This window comes from Candoia aspera, chromosome 7, assembly GCF_035149785.1.
Source record: "Candoia aspera isolate rCanAsp1 chromosome 7, rCanAsp1.hap2, whole genome shotgun sequence".
In the NCBI taxonomy this organism is placed as follows: Eukaryota; Metazoa; Chordata; class Lepidosauria; order Squamata; family Boidae; genus Candoia; species Candoia aspera.
The window spans coordinates 16,486,936-16,514,049 of record NC_086159.1 but is presented as its reverse complement, the minus strand read 5'-3'; the positions used below and the strand labels follow the sequence as shown (position 1 = coordinate 16,514,049).

The 27,114-nt window shown below is 41.1% G+C and overlaps 1 protein-coding gene across 1 annotated transcript in view; it reads right to left on the bottom strand.

Annotated features, from left to right (window-relative positions):
- Nucleotides 1-26,025, bottom strand: part of NINJ2 (ninjurin 2) — a 60,673-nt gene extending 34,648 nt beyond the window's left edge. Inside the window, exon 1 of the mRNA XM_063308595.1 lies at nucleotides 25,927-26,025. Within this exon, the coding sequence (XP_063164665.1) occupies nucleotides 25,927-25,959 (33 nt within the window). The 5' untranslated portion in view covers nucleotides 25,960-26,025. The remainder of the gene's footprint in view (nucleotides 1-25,926) is intronic.
- Between the last annotated feature and the right edge of the window lie 1,089 nt (nucleotides 26,026-27,114).

Genomic DNA, 27,114 nt, shown 5'->3' with positions numbered 1-27,114 from the left:
TCTCAACCTTGGCAGCTTGAAGATATGGCTGGGGAATTCTGGAAGTTGAAGTCCACAGATCTTCAAGTTGCCAAGGATGAGAAATACTAAATACTGCTCTATCGTGACCTACTGAGTTAATAAATACATTTATTTCTTGTCTCCAGATGTGTTGCACCAACTCTCATAACCCCTTTGGCTAAAACCTCTGGAATTCACTAGATTAGAGGAGGCTGTAGTAGTAAATAAATAGATACACTCTTTTGCATACTAAGTTTTTTGCTCCCCTACATCCATATAATGCTCCCACCCCTCCTTTGTCATATAATGGCTTCTCTTTCAATGCCATGTTGTTGGCCAAAGATAATTGGCTTTTCTAAGATTTTTTGGCAATCTTCTAAGACAAGAAATGGCAACCTACAGCCCCAAAATGTTTTCTTTGCAGATCTTAGAGCCATTTTTCATCTCAACTATCAAAAATAGGGGCTTCAATTTTATTGCCATTTTGAGTTTGGAAATACACAAAAAACATACTCTCAAAATAGGCTTACTACAGTCAAGAAACAAGTAACCCACAAATAACAATCTTAACTCCCATCCACAAATCTGGAAAAAAAATGGAACCTCCTGGGTTTGCCACATGCATGATGTGGCCCCACTCGTTTTGCATCATTGCTCCACCTACTGCTGTCCCTTAACCTTCCCAAAGAACTGGCTGCTCCAAGTTTTCCCACCCCTGTTCCAGTCCTGTGTAGCCAGGCAACACAGGAACTTTGTGGAGAATTCATACAGCAGTTTTCTAATGGAGCTGCTTTTCAAAAGGGGATCCCCAGGGTAAGTTTCAGCTATGAGCCTATTCAGGTGCTAGCTCTTGATACCTGCCATGTGATTCTGCATGCAAACATTGGGCCTTTCAACTGAAGCGTTTCCACTGGTGCCAAGGCAGCTTGCTGCAAGCCTATCTCCAGACTAGACAGTTGAATATTCTCTAAGGTAATGAAAAACTCCTTGAAAAAAACACAGTGAACAAATCCAAGGCAGGGGAGGGTGGGGGGAGTGGAGTGAGGTCTGCCAAGACATCTCCAGGCAAGCTTCTTTTTCTATGCACTGAAATATTCCTCATTTTCCTATTCCATCGCTGTCAGCCAGGCACGCCAACATATACAAATCTATACCATTTTAATAGCAATTTTAACTATCATGACTTTCCCCAAAGAGCTCTGAGAATTTCAGCTTGTTGAATGAGGGTGGTAGGAAGTCTACTGGAGAAGTATAGGATGGAATGGGTAACCTGCAGGCTGTTTTCCAACCCACGGAACATCATTGCAAACAAACAAACAAACAAATCCAGTGGCATGAATTCTCAACTATTTTTATTTCTGCACCTCCTGCCTCCAAAATAAAGAAAATAAATGGATCAAGCTTAATGCTCCTATGTCCCTTTAAAAAAATCAACATGTCACATATTGCCACAAACCTGGCTATCTTTAGAGGCCTCCCCTATGATGTTTTATGTTCTATGATTATTATGTGTTCTATGTTTTATATGATTATATGTTCTATGATTTTTAGTTCTATGATGGACTCTGGATGCCAGATGATTCTCCAGCCCTAATGAAGCATCAGCTTCCCATAATTGCAGGGCAGCATGGAGTCCAAAAGATCAGAAGATACCAGAACCATGGCGATGGCTGTACAAGAGATTCCCCAGCTTTCCTGGGGGAGAGGAAGTTGAGGCTTAGCTGCCCCATAACTTTTGCTCGATAGAGACCTTTTGGAACCATGAACCCTGACATGAAACACAAGCAGATGCTGTTTATGGCAAATCACTCACTCTGCCTTAGTGGGCAGCTACACCCTACTTCATCATCAAATACAAGAGTTGTAAAAACATCCAACTTTCCATGAAGCCAGTTAGGGAGTGTCTCCAATCATTACTGCCCAGTACACCAACAAAAAGACACTTCCCTCAAAATGAGGGGAAAATTCATTCCCCTTAACATCAAAACTGTTTTCAATAAAAACAAACCTTTGTCATTCCACATTCCTACAAAAAAGAGAAGCCAAGCCAGACAAGAGAATAGGTGTTGCTTTAGCTGAACTTTTCCTATCCCTTGTCTCTGTCGTTGAATTTGGCAACCCGCGACCTTGTTTTTATGGAACCTCTTCAGGAAGGTTAAACCTATTAAAATGTATCTTCCAAAAGCCTCCCTTTGGATCACTCCAGCTGCTTTAAATCTATGAGCTATCATAACAATGGGCACTTCCTATATCACAGTGCACTCGCCTCCTCATGTATTCCAGAAGTAACAAATACATCCTATAACCCAGTGTTTCCCAACCATGGCAACTTTGAGATGCGTGGACTTCAACTCCCAGAATTCCCCAGCCAGTATGCTGGCTAGGGAATTCTGGGAGTTGATGTCCATACATCTCAAAGTTGCCATGGTTGAGAAACAGCGCTATAACCTATACTTCCCAGGTCCATTTTCTGAAGAATGCCAGTTCCCAAAGGCTGAGTTCATACAAGATGGGACTATGCTAAAATATAGCTGGGTAATTAGTTCTGCAGCAAGTTGTAGGAAAGATTGGCTTTATATGTCACGTTAACAAAGCCAATATAGTTTATATATGTAGCCACAGAGCTACTAGATATGGACCACAAAACTCCAGACAAGCGCTAGATGGAAGCATAAGTTATTTTCTGTATCTTGCTGTTGCCACTGGAATTTTTGCAGCACAGAGTTGATACGTAGCATGTTGTGTGGATACAGCAATTGTGTTTTGTTAATCTGGAGGCTTAGTGTGTTGTGTGCAAAGAAGTCTCTCCTTCTTTGTAATGCATTTATTTAAATTACTCATAGACCTGACATTTCAAGACGTGAAGACCAGCCATAGATGCCCACAGCATTTTGAACTAAAGGTGCATCCTAGATGGTGGTGATGATTTTTCACTTTGAATATCATGTTTCTAGGAATACCACTGTTTTTATCAGAAATCTCACATGAAGAAGAAAGGGCTTGGACTGGAGTCTGGATTTTGACTGCCATCCCCTCCCCAGATCACCACCAATGATTGCTAGGAAAAAATGCACATACAACAAATAAGTGTGAATAAGCTGGATATCCCAATAGGTTTAGGCCTAGTATCAGCCCTTCAAGGTAGACCAGACTAGGAAATCAAATTGAGGCAGACTACTACTTTTATTGTAAGGTTATAGTAACAAAAGCTTACAAGTCTGAATGCCCTTCTCCCCTCCCTCACTTTATCTTCTTGAGAACTAGGAAGATCTTCTCTGAGACACTTCCTTGGAATACAGTTCTGGTCCAGACTCAGATTTCTTTTATCTGATGGTTGTCTTGTTAGCTGCTCTTCCTCCTGTTCCTCATGGTTATTCCTTCTTCCCATTATACCTAGATATCCTGGGCCTCACTTTCCTGTAGAAAAGTGGGCCTCTTTGCAGGTGCAAGAGAGAAGTGGATCACAGCCCTTTGTCCACAGACAGTTTGCTGGCTGCCATGCAAATGTGTTGCTAATCTACAAGACTCCTGGATCAGCAGTGAAAATAAGCATGTTGCTCCTCCCTGTCTCCACAAGAACACACCCATGCTTCCTCTCCCTTGCTGTCTCTCATTTTGCATTTGTTTTTGTTTTAATATTGACACTATCACAGAAACACCTTTCCCTGCAGTTGGTCAAACAGTTAAGTCAGCTGCTTCCACAGGAACCAAAGCACTCCTGTTTGTGCATGGTGTGACTGAGCCAGGAAGAAGTTTTAAAGTGACCCATTGAAATGGAAGTTCTCCCCACCCAAAGCATAAATACCTGAGCTCACCGCCAAGCTGGCCGAGTTCCCTGAGTTTCAGACATTCACACCATTCAGTGTAGTCATAGCATTGCTTCACAATTGGTGTTGAGAAATCAGGGACTGTGAGGCCGCCTTTCCAACCCAGCCTTCCCAATTACTTGTCTATTGGTAATCCAGGTTCACTTTCCCACCTGAATTACCAATAGACAAGTGGCTGGGAATTCTGGAAGTTGCAGTCCCAACACATCTGAGGCACCAGGTTGGAGAAGAGCAACAGAGTTTTGTAGATCTGCTTAGGAGGGATTATTCCCCAAGGATTTCATTTGGACCAGTGCTCCCTTAGATCCGCTAGAGCTCAGTTCTGGAATAGGATCAAAGAAATGCCTTTCTATATGCCCGGGTGGTTACTTCCAACACAGATTAAAGTAAGGCATTTAATCAAAACTGAAAGTTTATTGCTGAGGAAGTATTTTTATTAAACTCATTTTAATCCAGATTTGTAAAAAATGTTTAACATTTGTTTTTAAACAACATCACTTTAAATTAAAAATAGCCTTTTTCAACTGGGTGGCCTCCAGATGTGTTGGACTACAACACCCATCTCTTCATCAGCATGGCATGGTGGGCAATTTAGTCTAACACATCTGGAAGCTGGGTGGTTCAGGAAGGCTGAGACTATCTTACTCATGGATTCAGGTTGTTTTTACTTGCCTCAGACATTACTTTGAGACTGTCTTAAATAATCCCTGTTAGTTCTTCAAGGGAGCTGAATAAAGTTATTCTAGTTAAAATGTTTATTTTAAAGCTTTCATGTAACAATGATATAAATTACAATTAAATCAGACTTTAAGCCCAGTGCATTTTCTCTTAGAAGAAATATGCTTTGCTACTTCTGTGTCGGCTTTTCTAGCTTAAAGTATTTTGATGGAACCTATATCTGTATAAAGAAACAAGTGCATGAAATGCTCCCTGAACTAGAAGGGGAAGCCTGAGTTTATGAGAATATGGCAGAGGCTCTAAAAAAGAGAGCACACAATGGGATACAATCCAGAAGAGGTGAATCCTCCTGAAAGATACAGGAAATAAACAGTTTACAATGGCATTCAATAAAGGCTCCTTAAGGAGCTTTGAAATGTCTACAGTCTGCACCAGACTGTCTTATGAATGGGGACAATATATGGAATGTGAAGTGTCCTTGGGGACCCATTTGTATCACTGTAATTGAAGGCTGTGGTATCTTCTAGCAACATCTACAGCAACTAAAGGACACGTGTGCTTAGAGATGAGTGGCATGGGTCCCTCTCTAAGTGCTGATAACTTACTTAAATGGACATAGAACAGCATTTATAAGGGTATGAGTGCTTACAGAAATCCACACATAGAAAAGCAGATTACTGCTGCACAGGAAGCAATATGGATAAAAGTATATGTAGGGTTAGCCTATAGTTTGGCAAAGTGAGATCATTACTTCGGGTAACCAACGGTGGAAGATGCGTAAAGGCAGTAAACTGTTAGAATACAGACTTCTGGGTGCCATGCACCTACATAGCTTAGATCTCAGCTAGCTAAAATGGTGCCTTCTACATGATCCTCCACACATTAATTGAGGTAATCTGTTGAGATTTGCCTACATATCCTAGTAACATCTCAAGAACAAGCTATTCTCTGTAATCCTTTGAAAAAAATGCTTCCTGTGGAATTAATGACTTAACCTCTGTTTTGGCTTTTTAAAAAGACCTTGTGAAGATATCTTTTTGAAGAGGCTTTTAATTGAAGTTTTAATACCTTGGGTAAACTGCCATATGCGACCATTCTACAGTATACACAGATGGGAGCAATAAAGAACATGCATGTTGCTTCCAAAATCTGAGAGTGAAGCTGCAATCCAATGGATGTGTAAATCAAAAGAACTTCTTTTTTTTTTGACAATAACGCTCCATGGGATTGGGCTGTGAACTGCCTCTACTCTCTCGAGGTTCTGGGACTGCAAATATAGAAGCTGAAAATAGAGAAGTTGTTTTGCCTGCTCTGCAAGAATGTATTCATGACAGAGCCTGTTGTCACAAGATTTTTCAGCCTGATTGTTGCCCTCAAGACTAAATTAATCCCCTTAATTCTATTAGCTTTGGTGGGAGTTACGTAATGGGTCTTTTTTTATCCTCCCCCCTCCCACCAATAATACACAGTGTGAAGCAGCTTTGTTAAAATGATTGGACATTTTGAGATTCACTCATCGTTCGCTCTTCATGTTGTGCAGAGAAAACGTTGCTTGGGCAACAGCAGAAGCTTAGATTTGACTTGGAGAGTTTGGAAAGTCAAGGTTAGGCCAATATATCTCATGATACCCCTTAACCCTCAAAGGGAGCAAGAAAGGCTCTTTGTAAGAGTAGGAATGGGTGAAATTCATTTAGTTTCCATTTTGTATGCAAAACAAAACATGAACTGAAACTTATCTACTCTTCTAAATATGCAGTTCTCTGAATTTAGCACAGCAATTCCCCAGTAGAAACAGCAACAGTATATGTTAAAGAACAGTCTGCATTGAGCCATGGAAGAGTATAGAACTTACAAAGCTATTTTTGTTGCCCAAAATTATTGTACGGTAGGCAGAATTGCAGACACAAATGTGAGTATTGGGAGAAACACGTCCAAAAACAACCCATTTTACTGTAAACTTTTCTTTTTAAAAAAATCAAGCTAATGCAAGAATGAGACACTAAAAAAACTTTATCAACCTGACGCTTAGCATTAATTGTACATTAATGTACAATTAACAATGTATTATACATTAACAATGTATTAATTGTATAATTTAATTTAATGTTAATTGTCATTCACATTTTAGAAATTATATTTAACAAACTTTTTCTTCAACTTTAAAGGTTCAGTTTATCTAATCATCATAGTATTAACAATTTCTGGTTTCTATTGCATAAATACCACTGCACTCAGCTAATATCTATATTCTATAATGTTTTATTTGCAGTTTATGATGAAATAAAACAATGAACTTGGAAAGAAGAAGAAAGAGACACTAAGGGAAACCAACACTTACCCAACATAATGCCTATTTCAGTAAGTGGTAGTGCTTGAGTGAACTTGTTTAGGCTCAGAAGCTATGCCAGGTTAGGCCTGGTTAGTACTTGGATAGGGGACTACCCAGAAAATACCAGACTGTAGACTAGCCTGGAAAGTTAAAAAAAAATCCCAGAAGTTGGCAGTGGCAAACCTGTTTTGTATCATTGCCCAGAAAACTACACAAATGGATCAAGTAGTTAATAGGAGTCAGATTTGACTGATGGTTGTCTTTAGCTTTTTGTACAAGAGTTAATTAGCCAATAATAAATCATTCATTTTTTATTTATTCATGCTAACCTTTATAAGAAGATTTCTAGCTTATGCCAATTTTAAAAATAAAGTTCCTGGCTTTACATTTCCAATACCTAATTAGAAATGCTCAGCATGGTATGAAAAGTAAAATTATTTATTATTCCTTGGTTCTGGAAGTTCCATAGTATTAAAATTCTTCTGAGAGGGTAGCAACAACATTCTGTGATGTAAAAGAATGAATAAAAATGGACATAATCTGTGGTGTATGGGCTAGGGTGTCCAAATCTTTCTGATCACACACCTCCTAATTATGTATGTTTATTTATTTATAAATTATATACATGTATTATTATACATTATGAAACATAACCCCAACATATTTTTTCTACATATTTAGTACAGCTTTGTTTCTTATTTTTTAGATAAAAGTGTAAAAAGGCATTCTAATATATTTTTCTCCTGCAGCCCAATTGAGTCTCTTGACACCCCACTTTGGAGACTAGTCCTCTAAGTAATTCTGGGAGACTCCTAGACAAAGCTCATGATGATTGATGAAATTTGCATCAATCAACTAGGCAGGTTTAGCAGAGAAACCAAGCATGCCCTAGCTAACTCATAAGCATCAGCCACAATCTTAGTCTTAGAAGATACACTGAGTTCCAGTAATCTTGTTCTTTCCCTCCATTTCCCTAGCAAAATGACTTCCCTAGATGGAAGCATGTTGACCGTGCTTGTGTGACGCAGTTGAAGATAGCTGCGCTTAATGATCAACCAGCACCAGCAGCTTCATCAAAATATCTCCCTCTTAGAATGTCTATCCACAACGTTGGCAGCTTACCAACAGCATCCAGATTCAGGTGTCAAATATTTGTTAGCCAAGTCTGTTGTTCTAACTAATCAAGTACTTTAATAGCTCATCAGTTGGTGGTCAGCTATAATTAACAAGTGTTCAAGCAGGAACTTGTTACCATGCTAAGCACAGAGAGATAGAAAGCCCACCTTCCTGTCACTGGCCCAGTAGATGGAAAATGTACTCTGACAAATGCAAATAAGAACCAGATGCAGTTGGTAGCAATACCAGCTTGATGAAAGATAAGACACTTCACACAGCCACCCTACAGAGCAGTTTGGAAATGACTGAAAGGCCTTACTTAAGCCAAGCTTCAAAGACTGAGGACATGAAGTGATCACTGTAAGGCTGGCTTGGGAATTCTGGGAGTTGAAGTCCACACATCTGAAAATGGCCAAGTTTGAGAAACACTGCTGTAAGCCAACCAGAGCTCACCCATAGGGGAGGAGGAGGAATGTAAAATCAGTGCCCTGCCTCTGAGGCTCTTCTGGTTCTGGAACAACAAAAACCTCTCTCCTCCATCTGCATAAAAAAAAAAAAGGAAATCACAGAAAATGCTAACCTCCTGCCTCATCCTGTCCACATTGCCATGAAAGAAGCCATTTTGCCACAATTTTCTGCAGCATTCCAAAGCCCCCCAAAGTGAGATGCTTTTGTAGGACAGCGGCAAGCAGTCCCACACCTGGGATACCAGAAGAGCCAAGAGCTCCTGTCAATGGGAAATTGGGTTACACACAACACGGAGTTGTAGGAAACACGCTTCTTTCCAGAATTCAATAAACCTCAGCCAGGAAAAAAAACTCTCAAAAACAGCTGATATCATATGATAATACAGGTCTACAGGTGGCTCAGAATCTGCAGAAGGCCCCTGTAGAGGAGAAGAGAACGCTTTAATGTATATTTTTCTAGTCTGTGAGCCAGCAGAAAAAAAGTTCAAAATAAACTGTGCTGCCCAGGCTCCCTCAGTAATGAGGCTGGCAAGTGGTGCTTTACTGTTTTAATGCAGGACTAGTTAAGAAGTGGAGAGTCAGTTGGGTGCAGTGGTGAAGGCATCAGGCTATAAACCCAGAGTCCGTGAGTTCTGGTCCCACCTTAGGCACAAAGCCAGCTGGATGACCTTGTGCCAGTCCCTCTCTCTCAGCCCTAGAAAGGAGGCAATGGCAAACCACTTCTGAAAAGCCTTGCCAAGAAAACTGCAGGGACTTGTCCAGGCAGTCTTCGAGAATCAGTCACGATTGAACGGATTTTTTTTTTTTAAGTTAAGAAGTGGCTTCAATCCCCCTCCCACCTAGTAGCAGGAGAAACAGCTGCTCAGTGCTTTCCTTGCTATGTGATGGACAAGTTTGGAGAAGCGTAGGTGAAGGCTTTTGACAGCTAGTTTAGCCACCTATCAATTCTCTGGTAACAGGCTGAAGGCACTGAGGTTTTCTGTGCCTGTTGTCTATCAGATTGTTTCTAAACACAGGTTTAGCTCTCATCTGAAAGAGGGTTAAACCCATGTTCAAAAATAGCCCAGCTGAGAGGTCACAGGTCCAGATTGAAGTGGGAGGGAGCAGTCAAGAACAAATGAGGTCCATCCACTACAAGAGCTACAAGTGAATGACACTGCTGGCAGCATGCCACTTAGTCCACAGTATAGGCAAAATGGCATTACTTCTCCCATCAAAATAATAGTAGAAGCTAAACCTGTGTAAATAAAAAAGGAGTCAGTAGAAGATCTGACAATCACTTCAGAAAACACTGATCAGGCATTGCTTGGCCAGATGCCTTTACAGAAGCTAGTGTCTCCTGTAGCCCAAGCCAAAATGGCCATCAAGGGGGAGAGATATGCCTGCAGCCACCTAAAGTAGCTGTGAGCAGATCTCAGCCACTGACCACAGCATCAATCACATATTCAATAAGCATATTAGGCTGTGTCTGCAGTAAAAATCATATCTGGAGAAGAAAGGAATGCAACTTTAAAACTGAAACAGCTGAAGACAACTTTAAGCTGCCTCAGCTGTGGGCTGGAGATGAAATGAAGGCAATGTCAGGAGGTCATGGCATATAAAAATAGTTACCAGAGTATGTTCATGCTGTGACTAGGAGGACATGAAAATGAACCCTAATATAATGATTGGCCTAAAATCCCCCAATGAGTTTCCATAGCTAAAGCTAGAACAGAAATCTGAAATATATTAATGGAAACATACCTTTTTTTAAAAAAAGGGGGGGGGCTTCATAAAAACCATTTATCTCATTCAGATGTTCTTGCTTAATTTAGCACTTTGTAATTACTATTTTTAGCTCTATATTGGCTAGGTTGAGGTATAGAGACATGAACAATAGTTGTATGCATAAAAGACTTAGAATTAAAAGTTTGCATTAATAACATTTTTAATCAAGAGTATCAGTTACAAAAGGTTTGAAATGTCAAAAAAGAGTGGAAAGAGTGGAAAACTAAAAGGAGTGGAAAAAACATGCTGTTTTCTAAATCACATTGGCTAACAATTGTGCCCTTATAATGAATAGAATACATATTTTGAAGAAGTGTTTCCTATCCATTATACAATTCTGTATGGTAGCCAATATTAATATTGTGATACTATACAATGGAAAACAGATGCACAGACAGAAGAGTGGCAACCTGGTGAATCACAATGAAAGATGGAACTCAATGTCTCTTTCCTTCCTCTTCTTTACATGGCCAAAAGCCATATTGGCTGGGATCTTGGGGAAAGCTGGTCTAATACTTTAGCATAACAAATTATCCTGTTTGGCTTATGTTCAAAGAGGAAGAGGAAACAGTCAAACCGAGACCCTCCCAAACAGATCAAGTGAGACAAAGCCTAGTCTAGTTGTTTGACAAAGAGCCAGAAGACCCCTGAGTGAGCCTGGAGCTGAGGATCTCTTAAGCTTAATGTAGGCTACCACAGTGGTTGACTGTTCCTCTTTGTAGATGTTCTATTCTGAAGGAACATTCTCAGATTTCCCCCCCTTCCTCTCCCCCTTTCCTTTTACATTTGTGTCATGAATTTTTTTGATGGTAAATCTGAGGGCAGGTACTATCTTTTTATTGACCTGATTAGTATTTGAATGGGATGCTATCAGGAAAACTCAGGGTTGTTGGCTATTTTGTTTTTCGTTTTTCCTGAAAAAGAAATTCCAGAAGAAGGAAATGATAAGAAAGTTATGTGGATGTGTCCATATAAGTTAGTAGAGTCCATCTTGACTGGAGGGGACCTTAGCTTTTAAGCCACTTAGAAGCCTTTCCAGATGAAGGTCATAAATGCTTTAAAATTAAAATAATTATTATGTGGAACAGAGAGATTCCCTCATAATCAGAAAGATGGTGGAAAAATTTGGAGTATGTAGGAGAAATATCACAGTGTGATTACAGAACAAATACCAGAGTACTGACTTAAAAAGTCCCTTTGTCACACACGGCTGAGAACGGTAAGATCATGATGTTTAGTTATTTGAGGAATAAACTGGTGCCCATGCAAAATTAGGAATTACTGGAATGGAAATCTCACTCACCTGAAGGCCATGAGGCTGGGAAGACTATTCTAATGAACTCTTCTTTCTCAGAAGCATTAGTAGGAAACATGTGCCAGACTTCAGAATCCTACTACACTCTGTGAACCAGACAACTGCAAAACGATGGCCATGAATTATGCACAGACTTTTCTCTTATGTCATTTGCAAGACTCTGGAACCATGACAGAAGTTTCCATTCCTAGTTCCCATGTGGTTCAAACTCAAATTACAGGGACAGTGTAATTAGGGTGTTTTGTTAATGGCATGCTTTTTGGGCTTCTCATTGCTGTTTTAAACAATTGTTGTTTATTCATTTAGTCACTTCCGACTCTTGGTGACTTCATGGACCAGCCCACGCCAGAGCTTCCTGTCGGTCGTCAACACCCCCAGCTCCCCCAGGGACAAGTCCGTCATCTCTAGAATATCATCCATCCATCTTGCCCTTGGTCGGCCCCTCTTCCTTTTGCCTTCCACTCTCCCTAGCATCAGCATCTTCTCCAGGCTGTCCTGTCTTCTCATTATGTGGCCAAAGTATTTCAGTTTTGCCTTTAATATCATTCCCTCAAGTGAGCAGTCTGGCTTTATTTCCTGGAGGATGGACTGGTTGGATCTTCTTGCAGTCCAAGGCACTCCAGAATTTTCCTCCAACACCACAGTTCAAAAGCATCTATCTTCCTTCTCTCAGCCTTCCTTATGGTCCAGCTCTCCCAGCCATATGTTACTACAGGGAACACCATTGCTTTAACTATGCGGGCCTTTGTTGTCAGTGTGATGTCTCTGCTCTTAACTATTTTATCGAGATTTGTCATTGCTCTTCTCCCAAGGATTAAGCGTCTTCTGATTTCCTGACTGCAGTCAGCATCTGCAGTAATCTTTGCACCTAGGAATACAAAGTCTTTCACTGCTTCTACATTTTCTCCCTCTATTTGCCAGTTATCAATCAAGCTGGTTGCCATAATCTTGGTTTTTTTGAGGTTTAGCTGCAAGCCAGCTTTTGCACTTTCTTCCTTCACCTTCATCATAAGGCTCCTCAGTTCCTCTTCGCTTTCAGCCATCAAAGTGGTATCATCTGCATATCTGAGATTGTTAATGTCTCTTCCAGAGATTTTAACTCCAGCCTTGGATTCCTCAAGCCCAGCTTGTCGCATGATGTGTTCTGCATACAAGTTGAATAGGTAGGGTGAGAGTATACAGCCCTGCCGTACTCCTTTCCCAATCTTAAACCAGTCTGTTGTTCCGTGGTCTGTTCTTACTGTTGCTACTTGGTCGTTATACAGATTCTTCAGGAGGCAGACAAGATGACTTGGTATCCCCATACCACTAAGAACTTGCCACAATTTGTTATGGTCCACACAGTCAAAGGCTTTAGAATAGTCAATAAAACAGAAATAGATGTGTTTCTGAAACTCCCTGGCTTTTTCCATTATCCAGTGGATATTGGCAATTTGGTCTCTAGTTCCTCTGCCTTTTCTAAACCCAGCTTGTACATCTGGCAATTCTCGCTCCATGAACTGCTGAAGTCTACCTTGCAGGATCTTGAGCATTACCTTACTGGCATGTGAAATGAGTGCCACTGTTCAATAGTTTGAACATTCTTTCGTGGTTCCCTTTTTTGGTATGGGGATATAAGTTGATTTTTTCCAATCTGATGGCCATTCTTGTGTTTTCCAAATTTGCTGGCATATAGCATGCATTACCTTGACAGCATCATCTTGCAAGATTTTGAACAATTCAGCTGGGATGCTGTCGTCTCCTGCTGCCTTGTTATTAGCAATGCTTCTTAAGGCCCACTCAACCTCACTCTTCAGGATGTCTGGCTCTAGCTCACTGACCACACCGTCAGAGCTATCCCCGATATTGTTATCCTTCCTATACAGCTCTTCCGTATATTCTTGCCACCTTTTCTTGATCTCTTCTTCTTCCATTAGGTCCTTGCCATCTTTGTTTTTGATCATACCCATTTTGGCCTGGAATTTACCTCCAATGTTTCTAATTGTCTGGAAGAGGTCTCTTGTCCTTTCTATTCTATTGTCTTCTTCCACTTCTGCGCATTGCTTGTTTAAAAATAATTCCTTATCTCTTCTGGCTAACCTCTGGAATTTTGCATTTAATTGGGCATATCTCCCCCTATCACTGCTGCCTTTTGCTTTCCTTCTTTCTTGGGTTACTTCTAGTGTCTCAGCAGACAGCCATTTTGCCTTCTTGGTTTTCTCTTTCTTTGGGATGTATTTTGTTGCCGCCTCCTGAACAATGCTGCGAACTTCTGTCCAGAGTTCTTCCGGGACCCTATCTACTAAGTCCAGTCCCTTAAATCTATTCTTCACCTCCACTGCATATTCCTTGGGAATATTAGTGAGCTCATATCTAGCTGATCTGTGGGTCTTCCCTAATCTCTTTAGTCTGATCCTAAATTGTGCAAGAAGAAGTTCGTGATCTGAACTACAGTCAGCTCCAGGTCTTGTTTTTACCAACTGTACAGATGTCCACCATCTTTGGCTGCAAAGGATGTAGTCAATCTGATTTCGGTGTTGTCCATCTGATGAAGTCCATGTATAAAGTCGTCTCTTAGGTTGTTGGAAGAGAGTGTTTGTTATGCAGAGTGAATTGTCTTGGCAAAATTCTATCAGCCTATGTCCTGCTTCGTTTTGTTCTCCCAGGCCATACTTACCTCTAATTCCAGGTGTCATTTGACTGCCCACCTTAGCATTCCAGTCTCCTGTGATGAAAATAACATCTCTTTTAGGCGTGTTGTCCAGTAGGTGCTGCAGATCCTCATAGAACTGCTCTACTTCAGCTTCTTCAGCATCTGTGGTTGGGGCGTATATTTGGATCACTGTGATGTTAGATGGCTTGCCCTGAATTCGAATTGAGATCATTCTGTCGTTTTTTGGATTGTATCCAAGCACTGCTTTAGCCACTTTACTATTAATTATGAAGGCTACTCCATTTCTTCTGTGGTCCTCTTGTCCACAGTAGTAGATCTGGTGGTCATTTGATGTGAAGTGGCCCATTCCAGTCCATTTCAGTTCACTGACGCCCAGAATGTCTATCTTTAATCTTGACATCTCACCAATAACCACATCCAATTTGCCCTGGCTCATAGATCTTACATTCCAGGTTCCAATGGTGTGTTGATCCTTAGAACATCGGATTCGCCGTTCACCACCAGCACCGTCGGCCGCTAGCTGTCCTTTTGGCTTTGAGCTAGCTGCGTCATCACGTCTGGGGCTAGTTGAACTCATCCTCTGTTCCTCCCCAGTAGCATTTTGACCAACTTCTGACCTGGGAGTCTCATCTTCTGATGGTATACCGACGTATCTCTGGTTGTACTGATCCATTTAGTTTTCACGGCAAGAATACTGGGGTGGGTTGCCATTACCTTCCCCAGGGATTGCATTTAGTCTGACCTCTCTGTCATGACCTTCCCATCTTGGGTGGCCCTTCACAGTTTAGCTCATGGCATCATTGAGGTGCTCAAGCTCCAGCACCACGACAAGGTAATGATCCTTTGCTGAAGGTTTTAAACAATAAACGAGACAAAATTAATAAAGGCATTCTAAATAGGGCTGAAAATATTTGTGTCTCTCTTCCTCTTTAACTTTCATTCCAAGATAGGAATGGAGGAAGCTTATGTATGGAAACCTTCTCCAGCCTAGTTCCTTCCAGATGGGTTGAGCTGACTCTTAGAATGTTTACTTTGTATGCTGGCAGGAAATTCTGCACATGGTAATCAACTTACCTGAAATATTGATTTTGGATAATAGAATGTCAATGGATAATAGAATAGTCAATGGCATCCCTAATGCTAGGGATTATCCAGATCAGCATTCTGCAGATAGGTTCCTTCTTGCTGTAAGTTTTTCCTTGCAGCAATGTATCTAAGGCATAAAAATCATTGAAAGCCCAAGGGATTTTGTTTGGAGATTAATATCTCATCCATTTTTAGCATCATGTGTCTCCACACACCACACCAATTTCTCAGAGTTCTTTCAAATTCCTGCATATGTTTACTCTGAAGGAGGTGTTCGCTGTCTTTATTGGAGCTAATTTCCAGGTAAATCTATACAGATTATGATCTGAGATCAAGGTTGTGGCACCTATGGGTGCCAATTATTAATTTGTTTGTTAGATTTATATCTCACCTTTCATTCAGGAGCTCAAAGTGATGTACATAGTACTTCCTTCTTCTATTTTTCCCCCCAAACCAAACATGATACCTCCCTTATCGCCTATCTTTAAATTTCAGAAGGCGAAAGGAAGGAAAGAAGGAAACCAGAGCATGCAGGGAAACTAACCATTTCCTAGAATCAACTTTATTTAAAATAAAGCCTCTGAGACCCACATAAGCCACAGAGGTATTCTTAAATACAGAGTAGTTACAGCTCAGTTCTGTATTTGGAAATGTGCCCACCAGCCTAGGAAAACAGAAAGACATAGATCATGGTATCTCCCCTGCCAGGTAAGTATCACATTTAACATTGATATAAAACTTTTTTCTTACCTTTAAAGGTTTATTAATCTAAATCATCACAGTGTTAACAGTTTCCTCTTTCTATTGTATAAATACCACTGTACTCAGTTATTGCCTGTATTCTGTAATGCATTATCTATATTTTATTTATAATGCAATAAAACAATTAACTTGGAGGAAAAAAGACATAGGTTAGTTGAAGTGATAGACGATGTTCTGTGGGACTGAAAGAAAGGTGGACCAACCTCTACCTTTACCTTCTAATAAATGGGTATTTTCTGACTGGCCAACACATCATATCAGCCATTTTGTATGAATGTCCATGACATTATCTCAACATTTTCCTAGTCCTCCTCCTTTAGCTCCTACTACTCCACCCTCTTAGTTTTTTGTTGTCCAAATTAGGAATTTCAGAGAGGAGAAGAAAACTTCACCTTGGGGAGACCAGTACTGACTATAGTATATGATTTAGGCCACTTTCACAACACCCTTTCACCAGTGAGTCATGATTGTTTTCACTTTTGCTGGTGTACAACACAGAGAACAAGAACAAAATCCCCTGCCCTGTTCTGGTATGGGTCCTGCAGCACCAAACCCTCTTCCTCCCTCAGTTTCCCTGCAAAAGCAAAGCTGGAACTGACAGGACTGTGTCAATTTCAGTGCAGGTCATCTGTCAGTTTCACCCACCTTTCCAGCCAAAAAGAGTGATTCCTCTTTCAAGGCAATCAGCTCAGCTGCCAAAAAGAAATGATGGTGTGGCATTTCAGGGGCCTGGGGCTGGTGTACAAGTGCCATAACAATTTTGCATGGAAGCCCACTAACTTATTAAATAGAGAAAATTGCTTTTGAAGATAAAACTCCTTTTTCCTCAATACTTGGTCTATATCAAATGGCTCAACACTTTGGCTGCATCAGATAGATATTCAGCTACACAATGAGTTTCTTTTCACCCCACTTCCCCCTACAAACACTGTGATACTGCCCCTCAACCCCTTCTGCACGTTCCCCCACTTTGCTTTGGATCCACCATCATCTTCATACTGCTGGCAGAAAGATATTCCCCAGTGCAACTTTTTGTTAAGTGGTTTCATGCTGCTCTGCCTTTTTTTCTACCTCCTCAAAGTATTCAAAGTATTAAACCTCTCTTTGCAGTCTGGGGGCCCAGGTCCAAGTTGTCTCTTCCAATGGCTTTTTTTAAAGCTATAAAAAGATATCTGGAATCCTGATCACAGACCTCCTCTGCTGCCTGTAGTTGAGCCTCAAGCAACCATTCTTAAATCAACTAGCAGAAGACCACAACTCGGTCAGCACTTTTTCTAGGAATATCACTAAATAAGGGCAAAGGCTTTGTGGTACTAGAAAGCAGGCAGGAATTAGCCATTCCTGCAGATGCAAACAAATGTGCTTTCAAGGCAAAGATTTTGTAACCGCTCTGAAGCCACACATTTAAAGCCACCGATGCCAAGAAATTCTTTCAACAGTAAAACAAGTATACTGTATTGTCTATGCCAATAGCAAAATAATATGGTGTAGACATACACACGCACACACACTTTCATTCTGGAGCAAGACCAGTGAAAACAGATAGGCCCTTAATATGCCCTGCAAATCTCCATGTGGTATAACGTGAACCAACAAAAGTTGGCACACCTTATCAGACCAACAGCCAGCACCATGATATAACCAGGGCCAAGAGATTCTTGAACTGGTCCAATTGTGGCCTTAGAAAATAAATAGATCTGGGGCCCATATTGGCTACAAGCTACCATCTAGATTCCTGTAAAAGCATCAGATATTTTTCTGAGGTCTGTCAAAACGAACTTCACTTTCTGTGCATACAAACTAGTCCTAGTTGGTACTTTGGGTGTATCAAAATAGCCATTTAAATAATAATCATTTCCTACTTTCTGGAACTGATGGACGTGCAGAGAATGTTCAAGATGCAACCCAAAACCAAACCATAAATGATGGGCAGTGGGCAGCACTTCGGGAACTTCTGCACCTCCATCTTCCCTCCTCAGATCCTTAGTTACATTTGAAAGTAACTTGCAGCTACCTTTGCTGCCATCAGCCTCACAGCTGTCAGCTCCACTAGGTAGACCAGACCAGGAAATCAACTCCACAGAAGGCTAAAACTACTTTTATAAAGATTGGCTATAGTAACAGAACCTTGCACATCTGATTGTGCTGGACCTCCTCCCCCTTCTTATACTCCAGTGAATCAGGGTGGCATTTGCCTGAGTCACTTCCAAACGTTACCTCATTTCTCTGGACTTTTTTCGGCCCCTTTACCTAGGTAATGGTTCTTGTGTATTTCCATCATGGCCATCTTCCTTACTCTCTACAATACCATGAGAACAGAAAAGGAAAGTCAGTGTCCCTCCTTGAGCTGCCCCAGGTCCTGGAGCAACAAAATCTCTCAACCCCAACCCACACAAAAATATTTGTTTGTTTGTTTGTTTGTTTATTTAAGAATCAATCAGCTCCTTGCTTCTTGACAACAGTCAGAAGGCCAAAGGGGACTTGAAGTCCTTGGTACCAAGTTAGCAGATGGAGGTACTACAGAAGTCACCCTCCTACAAATATCCTGCCCATGGTGAGATGGATTCTATTTCTGTTGACATTAATTATTTCCAAATGTACATTTGTGCAAACTCTAAAGTGGCATCTTTTCCAGGTACACTGGAACCACAACTCTCAGTATGCTGGGCAAGAATCCAGGGAGTTTTAATTCTAGGACCTGAATGGCCCCAGGTTGTGGAAAGCTTCAATAGCACATGTCAATCTAAGTATAAAGCTGCTTTGTTTGGGGATATTCATTTCTTATTTGGAGATGCTTAATGGCCGTCTTGTTGCCAAGGCCCATCTTTTGAGCCCCAGAGCCTCCTGAGCCTACAGCTCCTCTTCCTTGCTGCCTGTTCAAGGGGGAATGGCCCTGAAGGACAGGAGGAAGAGCCGCTACCAAGGCAATGGTCAGATAAGGGGGATTTGAGCCCAGGGCATGAAAATAACTTGAGGAAACTGCCCTTCACATAGAAATAAAGGAAGGGAGGGGGAAGCACATTCAGACTTTCAAGATTCTGTTACTAAAGCTGTTAACAATAAATGTAGCTCTGACCTATATGGCATTGGTTTCTTAGTCTGGTCTACCTTGTAGGGCTGACAGGTATAAAAACTACATAAAAGACTTGGCGACCACTGGGCCTAGAAGTGAAGGGGAAATGGTGATGGGACAGCTGCAGAGAGATGGCAGATGAACCAAGTAAGGAGGTCTCTATCCTGTGATGTTTTCCCTGTGATTGAATTGAGGCATGGGAAACCAGAGAGGCCACAGAATGCAGACAGCATGAAAGGCTGGACATTCATGCACAATCCCTCCATTACTTGTAGCTATGTTAAACTAAAGAACTCTGCATCCCCCCCCCCAATAAAAACACTACAGAATCTACTTTTCCTTTGGAAAAATAAATTGAAAGCTTTTTTCTCCCTGACAAATTGAAGGGGAAATGGTTGAAATAATGCAAGGTAAGTATTTGGGTGTAGCACTAATAAAGAAGTATAAAGCACCTTTCATCTGATTTGCACATACATATTAAATGAACATTTTGCTTTGCAAGGCACATATGTAGTAAGAGGAAGGCATTCCTTTCCTGATGCCTGGTGGATTGGGAAGGCATTGAAACAACCAACCAAGGTACTGATCTTGGTTTTTGTAGTGGATATCTATAACTCACTGCAAAATGAGAATGTGACCTGGTCCTTAGAACCTGGTCCTACCTATTTTTATTCGTAAATTAATTCAGTGAGATCTAGCCATTATGCTGAGGACTCAATTTTTAGTGAAGTTCTAAGATTCAGTATTGCCCACTCTGCATATAACCAGATTTCCTACCATTTTAGACCTCAGCCATTCTTAATTTAGAGATCCTGTTCCATAGTCACGCTTTTCAGGTTCTTTCTAAATACAGTAAGGTCTTCCAGACAGACAGTAGATGTAGGCCTGATAATGAGATGAGATGAATCCTGTTACTCAAGAAGTGTTGTAAGCAGCGGCTTGGATTGGAAACAATTTCGATTTGTCCCTGGGTTGGTGAAAAGGAAACGTGATTCCAAGGCAGTGAATACAACTTCAGAAATGGCAAGATGTCACTGCTTTGTACTTGATAGGGTGCTCTGTGATTCTGCTGGAGGAAATTCTCTCCACGTGTCCCAGGTCCTAAGATGCCATGCTGGTGTTATATAAAGGAGCCAAATTCAAAACTTCTAGCATAACTAGGCTGGCCATAGTTCCTTGAAATAAAAGTGGGACATTGGGATGGCAAAACAGGACAGGGCTGGGCATCAGGCTGGATCAGCAGGCAGGAATTTCTCTGGTTTTCTCAGGCTGGGAATCTTCGGATTCATTCGTTTGCAAGAGGCAAGGCAGGGCTGGAGAGTCTAGTGAACGGTTGTCCCCGACAAGCCATTCCTCCTCTGGCTGTGCTTTTACGTTCTTCCGCTGTTTCAAGGCAGGAGCCTTTGATAGTCCTTTGATCACTGCCTATCAGCCGATCCTGTTTTTTTCTTTTTAGGTTTCCCACCAGGTTGAGCTCTGCGGTTTTTCCCCCGCCATTTCTGCTGAGCTCCCCCTCCTTCCACTCAAAGTCAGGCTGCATTCTGACAGGTTCAAGGGAACTTTCAAATTTTTAAGTAAGGGTTTTAAGAAAATGGGACAAAATGGACATTTATATTAAAACAACAGGACAGTCTGGAAATGTTAAAAAAACGAGACTGTCCCATTCAAAACAGGACGTATGGTCAGCCTAAGCATAGCAGAATAAGAAATTTTGAATGCAATGGAGGATTGCTAATACACTGAGCACAGAAACATGCAAGAATGCTAGCAATTTATTTCCTTTTATTTTTATGAAGAGGGGGAAATGGATGTGTGTTTAGGCACAGCTCTGAGGGAGTAGAACAAGACATTCAGTTACTGGTTGGCAAGCAAACAGTGATTGGCTGAGAGTTCTTCATCTTCAGTTTTGGGCCAGTAAAAGCAACTGCTGGTTGGTTGGTAGTCGTCTGCAAGCTTTAGACTTGCAAACTTTTAAATATGCCTGTGCTTATAGCATTCTGATGTTCAAATAGACCAGAAAATTATCAAAACAGCCTGGATTAATCTTGGGTGCATTTCAATCTGGATTTGTCTGAAAAATCCCAGAGTTGATGAAATATGTTTCACGCTTTTCTAATACTGAATGACAGAGCAAACACATCACAGCCTTACCTATCCCTAGTTCTGGAGAATAAAACCCTGCAGCAGAGCATTAACCCTCCATCTTCCATCCCATGACTGTATTACAGATTTTCACATGTATAAGGTACTGTGAAATGTGGCAATCATCTGTTAAAATGCCTAAAATCCAGACATTAATTTTAAGCATTCAGATTTAGCACTTTTGAGTACCTTTAGGATGTGTGTTAGATACCATGCCGCAAAGAAAGGTTGATACTTCATACAAACAGTAAAATAAACAGTCCCACAGAATTCACTCTTTCACTTGCTTAGTAGGAGAAAATGGAATGTTCGCATAATCCAGCCAAAATCAAGGATTTTTTAATCCCACCAGTTTCAGTTTAGACAGAATGAAGTTATTTCAGTTGGAAAAGGACAGAGGGCAGTTCTGCATATACTGCAAGCACCAGGAATTATTGGTCTTGGGCTTTTAAAGTGCTTAATTTTGATTAGATACTGGACTGTGCACTTTGTTGCTATCCTTAATCTAATATTACATACAGTATATCATTTGTCAAATTAGGAAACCGGGCCTTTCTTGGGTGGTTAATTACTTCAGTGTGGGCTTGGTTGCATCAGAGAATATGTGATATCCAGTTAACATGAAAAACATTCATCTGTGAATCAGTTCTTTGCTTGCAATTCTAGAACCATTATTAATGAGCAGACAGATAATCCCAGGTGTAAAATGCTTTAGAATAAGTATCCTCGGCCCCCATTTGTGAGGTTGGTCACCATATTGATTCCCAGTATATGGACAAACCTGGCAGGCGTGCCAGAAACTATTTCTATGAATTAAGTCACCTTTTTTTTTCTCATTTGTAGGAAATGAGCAACTTCTTCTGTTTCCTAAAGGAAAAGCAACAGATTCTATATGTAGACCACTGGAGGAAGCAGTTAATTCACTCAGGTCTTTCTACAGTTTTAAATTTCTCAACCTTATTTCTTATGTAACTTTTTCTGACTAATTCTTTCCTTCCAAGTCCAATTGCAGAGGATAGATTATGAGTCATAGTTTTAACATTCATGGCCAGAAAGACTATTGGGCTCTATGGAAAAGATGGACTTTAAATCAGAAATTAATTTAGCTTTCCAAAGCTGATACCCTCATAAGGGGTTGGGGCTTCAGTTCTCAGAATTCCCAGCTGGTATTGTAGAAGAGAATTCTAGGAGTTGTATTCTCAAGATACAGATAGTCCTCATTTAGAGACCGTTCTCAGTTATGACGGTGATGAAAAAGTAACTACAGCCAATCCTTGCATTTACGACCTTCACAGGTCTGTAAAGCAAAGGAAAGCTGAAGTAAGATCACAAGCGCAATTGCAGTATTACTTAGCCACTGCTTTGCTTAATGACCAAGTTGCCAGTCCCAATTGTGGTTGATAAATGAGGACTACCTGTATCTAGATTTACACAAATACTTTCTTGGATGAGAGACTACAGGACAGGATAGGATCAGCCAAGGTTTTAGCTGTTTCAGATGAAAGACAGGATGGCTATTCCTCCCCCCACCCTTGCAGAAACAGAAATGGAACTTTCATATTATCCTCCACTATCAATTTTACGTATGTATGTATGTATGTATGTATGTATGATTTCTTAGTCCAATCTATCATGAAGTGCCTTATAACATACTTTAAGATTAAAAAGAAGTAACTCATAAAAATACCAGTGACAGGATACGGTCCAGCCTCACACTTGAGGACAGCAGTCTCCATTAGAAAGTGGAGCCAGATTGTATGATATATACAATTCTGCACTCCAGTGCTTGGTGCCCTTCCCTATCATATGCTAATGGAAGAGAGTATCTGTAGTTCAGGGTTGAACTGTGGAATCCTTGGTGCAACTGAAGATGTTGCCTAGTCAGGCAATAAAACATCTGCAAGCAAACAACCAAGCTGAGAGACTTGGTCTCTGCCTATCATGCACTGGCTGTATCGGTGTAAGGACAGAGCCCAGATTGGGGGCTTGAATGAGAGTGACCAACCAGGTGGTTCTTGGATGCTCTCAAAGAGGGAACATGAAGCAATAGCTCTCTGGCATTATTGTTTCTGAAGATCTGGTAAATCACAAGCACATTGCTCTAAACATGGTTATTCCGCTACACAGGTGTTATGACAAGGCCTTGTCTGTTCTCACCAAGATTCAGGGACCTGGAGCTGAAAAAGAAACCCTGCAAACATCACTTACGTTTCCCATTTGTAGGAATTCAGATCATATCCAGATTTAACTGGTTTAGTGTCATTAGCTTTCTGCGGGGAATTCTGAAAACAATACTTTTTTAAAAAAAAGTAGTCTGTGACATAGATTTTTATATTATAATTATTGTTGTTGTGTGATTTTGCTTTCATTTATTGAGGGCATTCACTGTCTTACTCTTCAGTCTGAAAATATAAATGAGCAAACATTGCACAATATTGCAAGCTATATCGTAGCCCTAAAACAAGATTAAAACTAACTGGCCTTGAAGGCCTGGGCTAAAATAAAGGTCTCTGTGTGCAGAATTAGATTCTGGTCCAGTGGAAACCCTCCATATTCACTGAGGCAGAATATTCTAACACTAAGACCTTCTTGGTTCTGACAAACTATTTCTGGCCAGAAACATCTCCTCTCCATTGGTATAGGGACCTGGAGGAAAAAAGCAGCTGCTTGTGCAGGTCTGTGTGGAAGGATGTGGTCCTTGTGGTGCCAATGATATAAACCAGTTGGGACTTTTAAGATTAAAACCAGGCCTTTAAATTTAGCTTAGGAACAGGCCAAGAGCCATGGAATTAAAACAAAAAAAACCAATGAGTCATATTTCATTTGAATGATCCCCAACCAATAAAGTATTCACTCCAATGAAAGAGAATATATGTAGCTCAGGGTTGAACTGTGGAGTCAACTGTGATGCAGAAAACTATACCGTAATCAAGGAACTACCGAGGAGAAAACCACCAACACTGGCAGGGCAAGATACTGTATATAAACAGGGAGCAAACCCCGCACTCACTCATGCTGAAGATGTTACCTAGTCAGGTAATGAAATGTCTGCAAGCAAACAAGCTGAGAGAGCACCAAGGACTCCAAAGTATTCACTTCATTTTGGGACAAATTGCATTGCAAATGCTGTTCAAAGGCAGCCCTACAGCAACACACAACAGTTCAAGCAAAATGTTTAGGGCTATCAGACCTGGACTGTAAAAATCCATATAACCATGAGATGGCACCAGAGGTTTCAGTTATCTGTACCTCTTTGCTGCCATTAGTGTCTTCTGGATTTTTGCAGCTCAGATCTGGTAGCCCAAAGCATTAAATACAAATAGTAGCCAGGTTCTCTCTGTTCAGGAAGAGATGAGGCATAACCTTACATCCTGGAAGGGGCTTCATGCCACAAAAGTCATTTTAGCCTTCAAAGTCAAAGCCAAACAATCTGTCCAAGCCAAACAATCAGTTCTTCAGGAGTACAGCTCAAGTACACTTACGCTCAGGCCTGCAGCAGAAGTTGATGAACAAGTAGCATCTTCAAGCTGCTTAGCTAGGTTGACATGGCATATACATTTGATAAATAATCAATGACCCTTTGAACCACAGACTAACCCAACATATTTCTGTCTAGCTTGTTGAATGAATTTAGCTGGAACATTAGTGTGCAGTTCAGTGCATTGTGAGAGCCAAAGCAATTGCATTAAGTCCATAAAGATAGCCCCTGTGGAAGACCTCCTTTTAAAATATCCTTCCTAAAAGCAGAAAGCTGTTGTGGTAATCAAAGAAACAGGAGTAGAACCTCTTGCCCTGATGGGGCCGTTGTCTACTTGAAGAAAGTTTATATGAGGTAGCATTCAAAAGTTGTATCCCTCAGACATCATTTGACATTATCCCATGCTTTCTACCATCTTATTCTGACTTGATGATACTTGGTTTTTGCTGGGGGTGGTGGCTATTTGAGGTTTGCTTGCAAATAGAAATATTTGTTTCTTCCCTGTTATAAAGGAAACAAGACTAGGTCTGCCAAAGCCAGGTAACCCTAATTGCAACCTCAGTATATCCTAAAGTCATGTTATGGTCTACCGTTCCTCTCTTAAGCTGAATGCTCCCTTTCTTTGCTTTGCTGGGTACTTCTCTAGTTGGACACTTTTTCTTAAAATTCAGCCCATCGACCAAAAGCTGTCCCTTTCAAGGGATGCCAAGGTGGGGAAGCAGATTCCTTGTCAAACAAACACTAAGGGCTGGATCAAGAGGTTGTGTTCCCCCAGGAATCCTAGATGGGAATTCATCTCCCTCCTTTTCTTGCTTAGCTATTGCTATGTTTATTTCTTTCCTACAAACGTTTCAGGAACATTTTCTTAATCAAGCACAGAAGAGCTTTTTGAGAAAGAGCAGAGGTGAAATCACAGCTTCCAGCTGTTAAAAAAAAAATGAGGTTGCCTTCTTTTGGCCGTCCTTCTAAGAAAGCCCTGACAGTTCTCCTTTCATCTCCCTGCCTCTTGTCTTCATTATCAGTGCAAGTTAATCAATCTCTGGATGAGCAGAAAATGGGCTGTGGATCCTATGATCAGCTCCAATGAGAAAGCAAGAAAAGCAGAAGAGAAAACACCAAAAGGAACATCAAAATAAGCCGGGGAAAAACATGGGAAAGGAAGAATGAGGAACAAGCAATTAGGACACTACTCCTTACCCACCCTCTCTCAGTATATGGCCAAGAAGCACTCACGTTTAGGTTGATCATTTCTCCTTCTGATCCCATCTTTTGGCATCCCAGGTTTTCTCCTCAGTCCTCTTGAACCCACACAGGAGATCAAGTCTCAGTAGCCTTCTGGATTCTCCAGAGCTTTTGCTGGGTGGGAGGAAAGCACAGTTGCTGGAACAGACCTGCTATTCATTTGCCTGAAGTCCAACTTTTGCCTTGGCTGCAGCATTGGAATGGGGGAGGAAAAGAGAGACCGGCAGTGGTGGTGGCAGTGGCATGCAAAGCCTTTATTGTCTCCAAGATGCTGAATGGTCCTCCTTGTTACGTTACCCATGACTACATGTCTCTGGGCTTCTGGATCCAGCTGAGTCCTATGAGGTCACTGGGTTCATGGCACAGACCAAGCCAGCTTTCGGCAGAGTTCGTAAAGACAGGCTACAGCTAGAGGGAGTTGGAGTGCAGATGGTGTAAGGCTGGCCCTCTTGGTGTGTTTCTGTTATACTGGACAGCTGCTAAACAGACCAAGAAAAATCAACCCCTAACAGCAAGGAATCACTTTCCAGCTCCAGATTCATAATATTGGGACCAGTTCCTACCCACCCAAATCTGGCTTTGGAATCATACAGCAAATTATCAGGTGCTGGAGTTCATAGTTAGAACCAGCAGCGTCCACAGGGTGTCATTGCAAAAGTCAAGATGGCAGCCACCATGGTGAGATTGAAGCTCTGCCTGTTTTTTATTTGTGGTGCAGATAAAAGATGGAGTTTTGAATGTACCACCACGGCCGCCATCTTGACTTTTTTTTACGATACCTTGTGGATACCCCTGGTTAGAAACTTTCAGAAGCAGCACACAGTCCTGCCCCTTTCCTGATCTCTCTTACAATTACCTTTTCCACCTGAGAGGGACACCTATGAAGGAGATCTCAATACAAGGCTTTATGCAGAGATGGTTCATTAGGGCTGGTTGCAGGGATCCAGAATCCCAAAGAGAAGTTTTGCATTCAGCCCTGCTGCCTGAAATTATTTCACTGGGGACTGCATGAAAAGTTTTTACTGGCTAGGTTCATGCGTCACTAAGCCACAGAATATTTAATAATGGTTTGTTGAATAAACCAATATTGGCTATGTTTGAAGAACACTCCAAGTCACAGACCATGACTGAGCAACAACAATGACAGCATGTCACAACTGTGATTGTTGTTTACTGTAT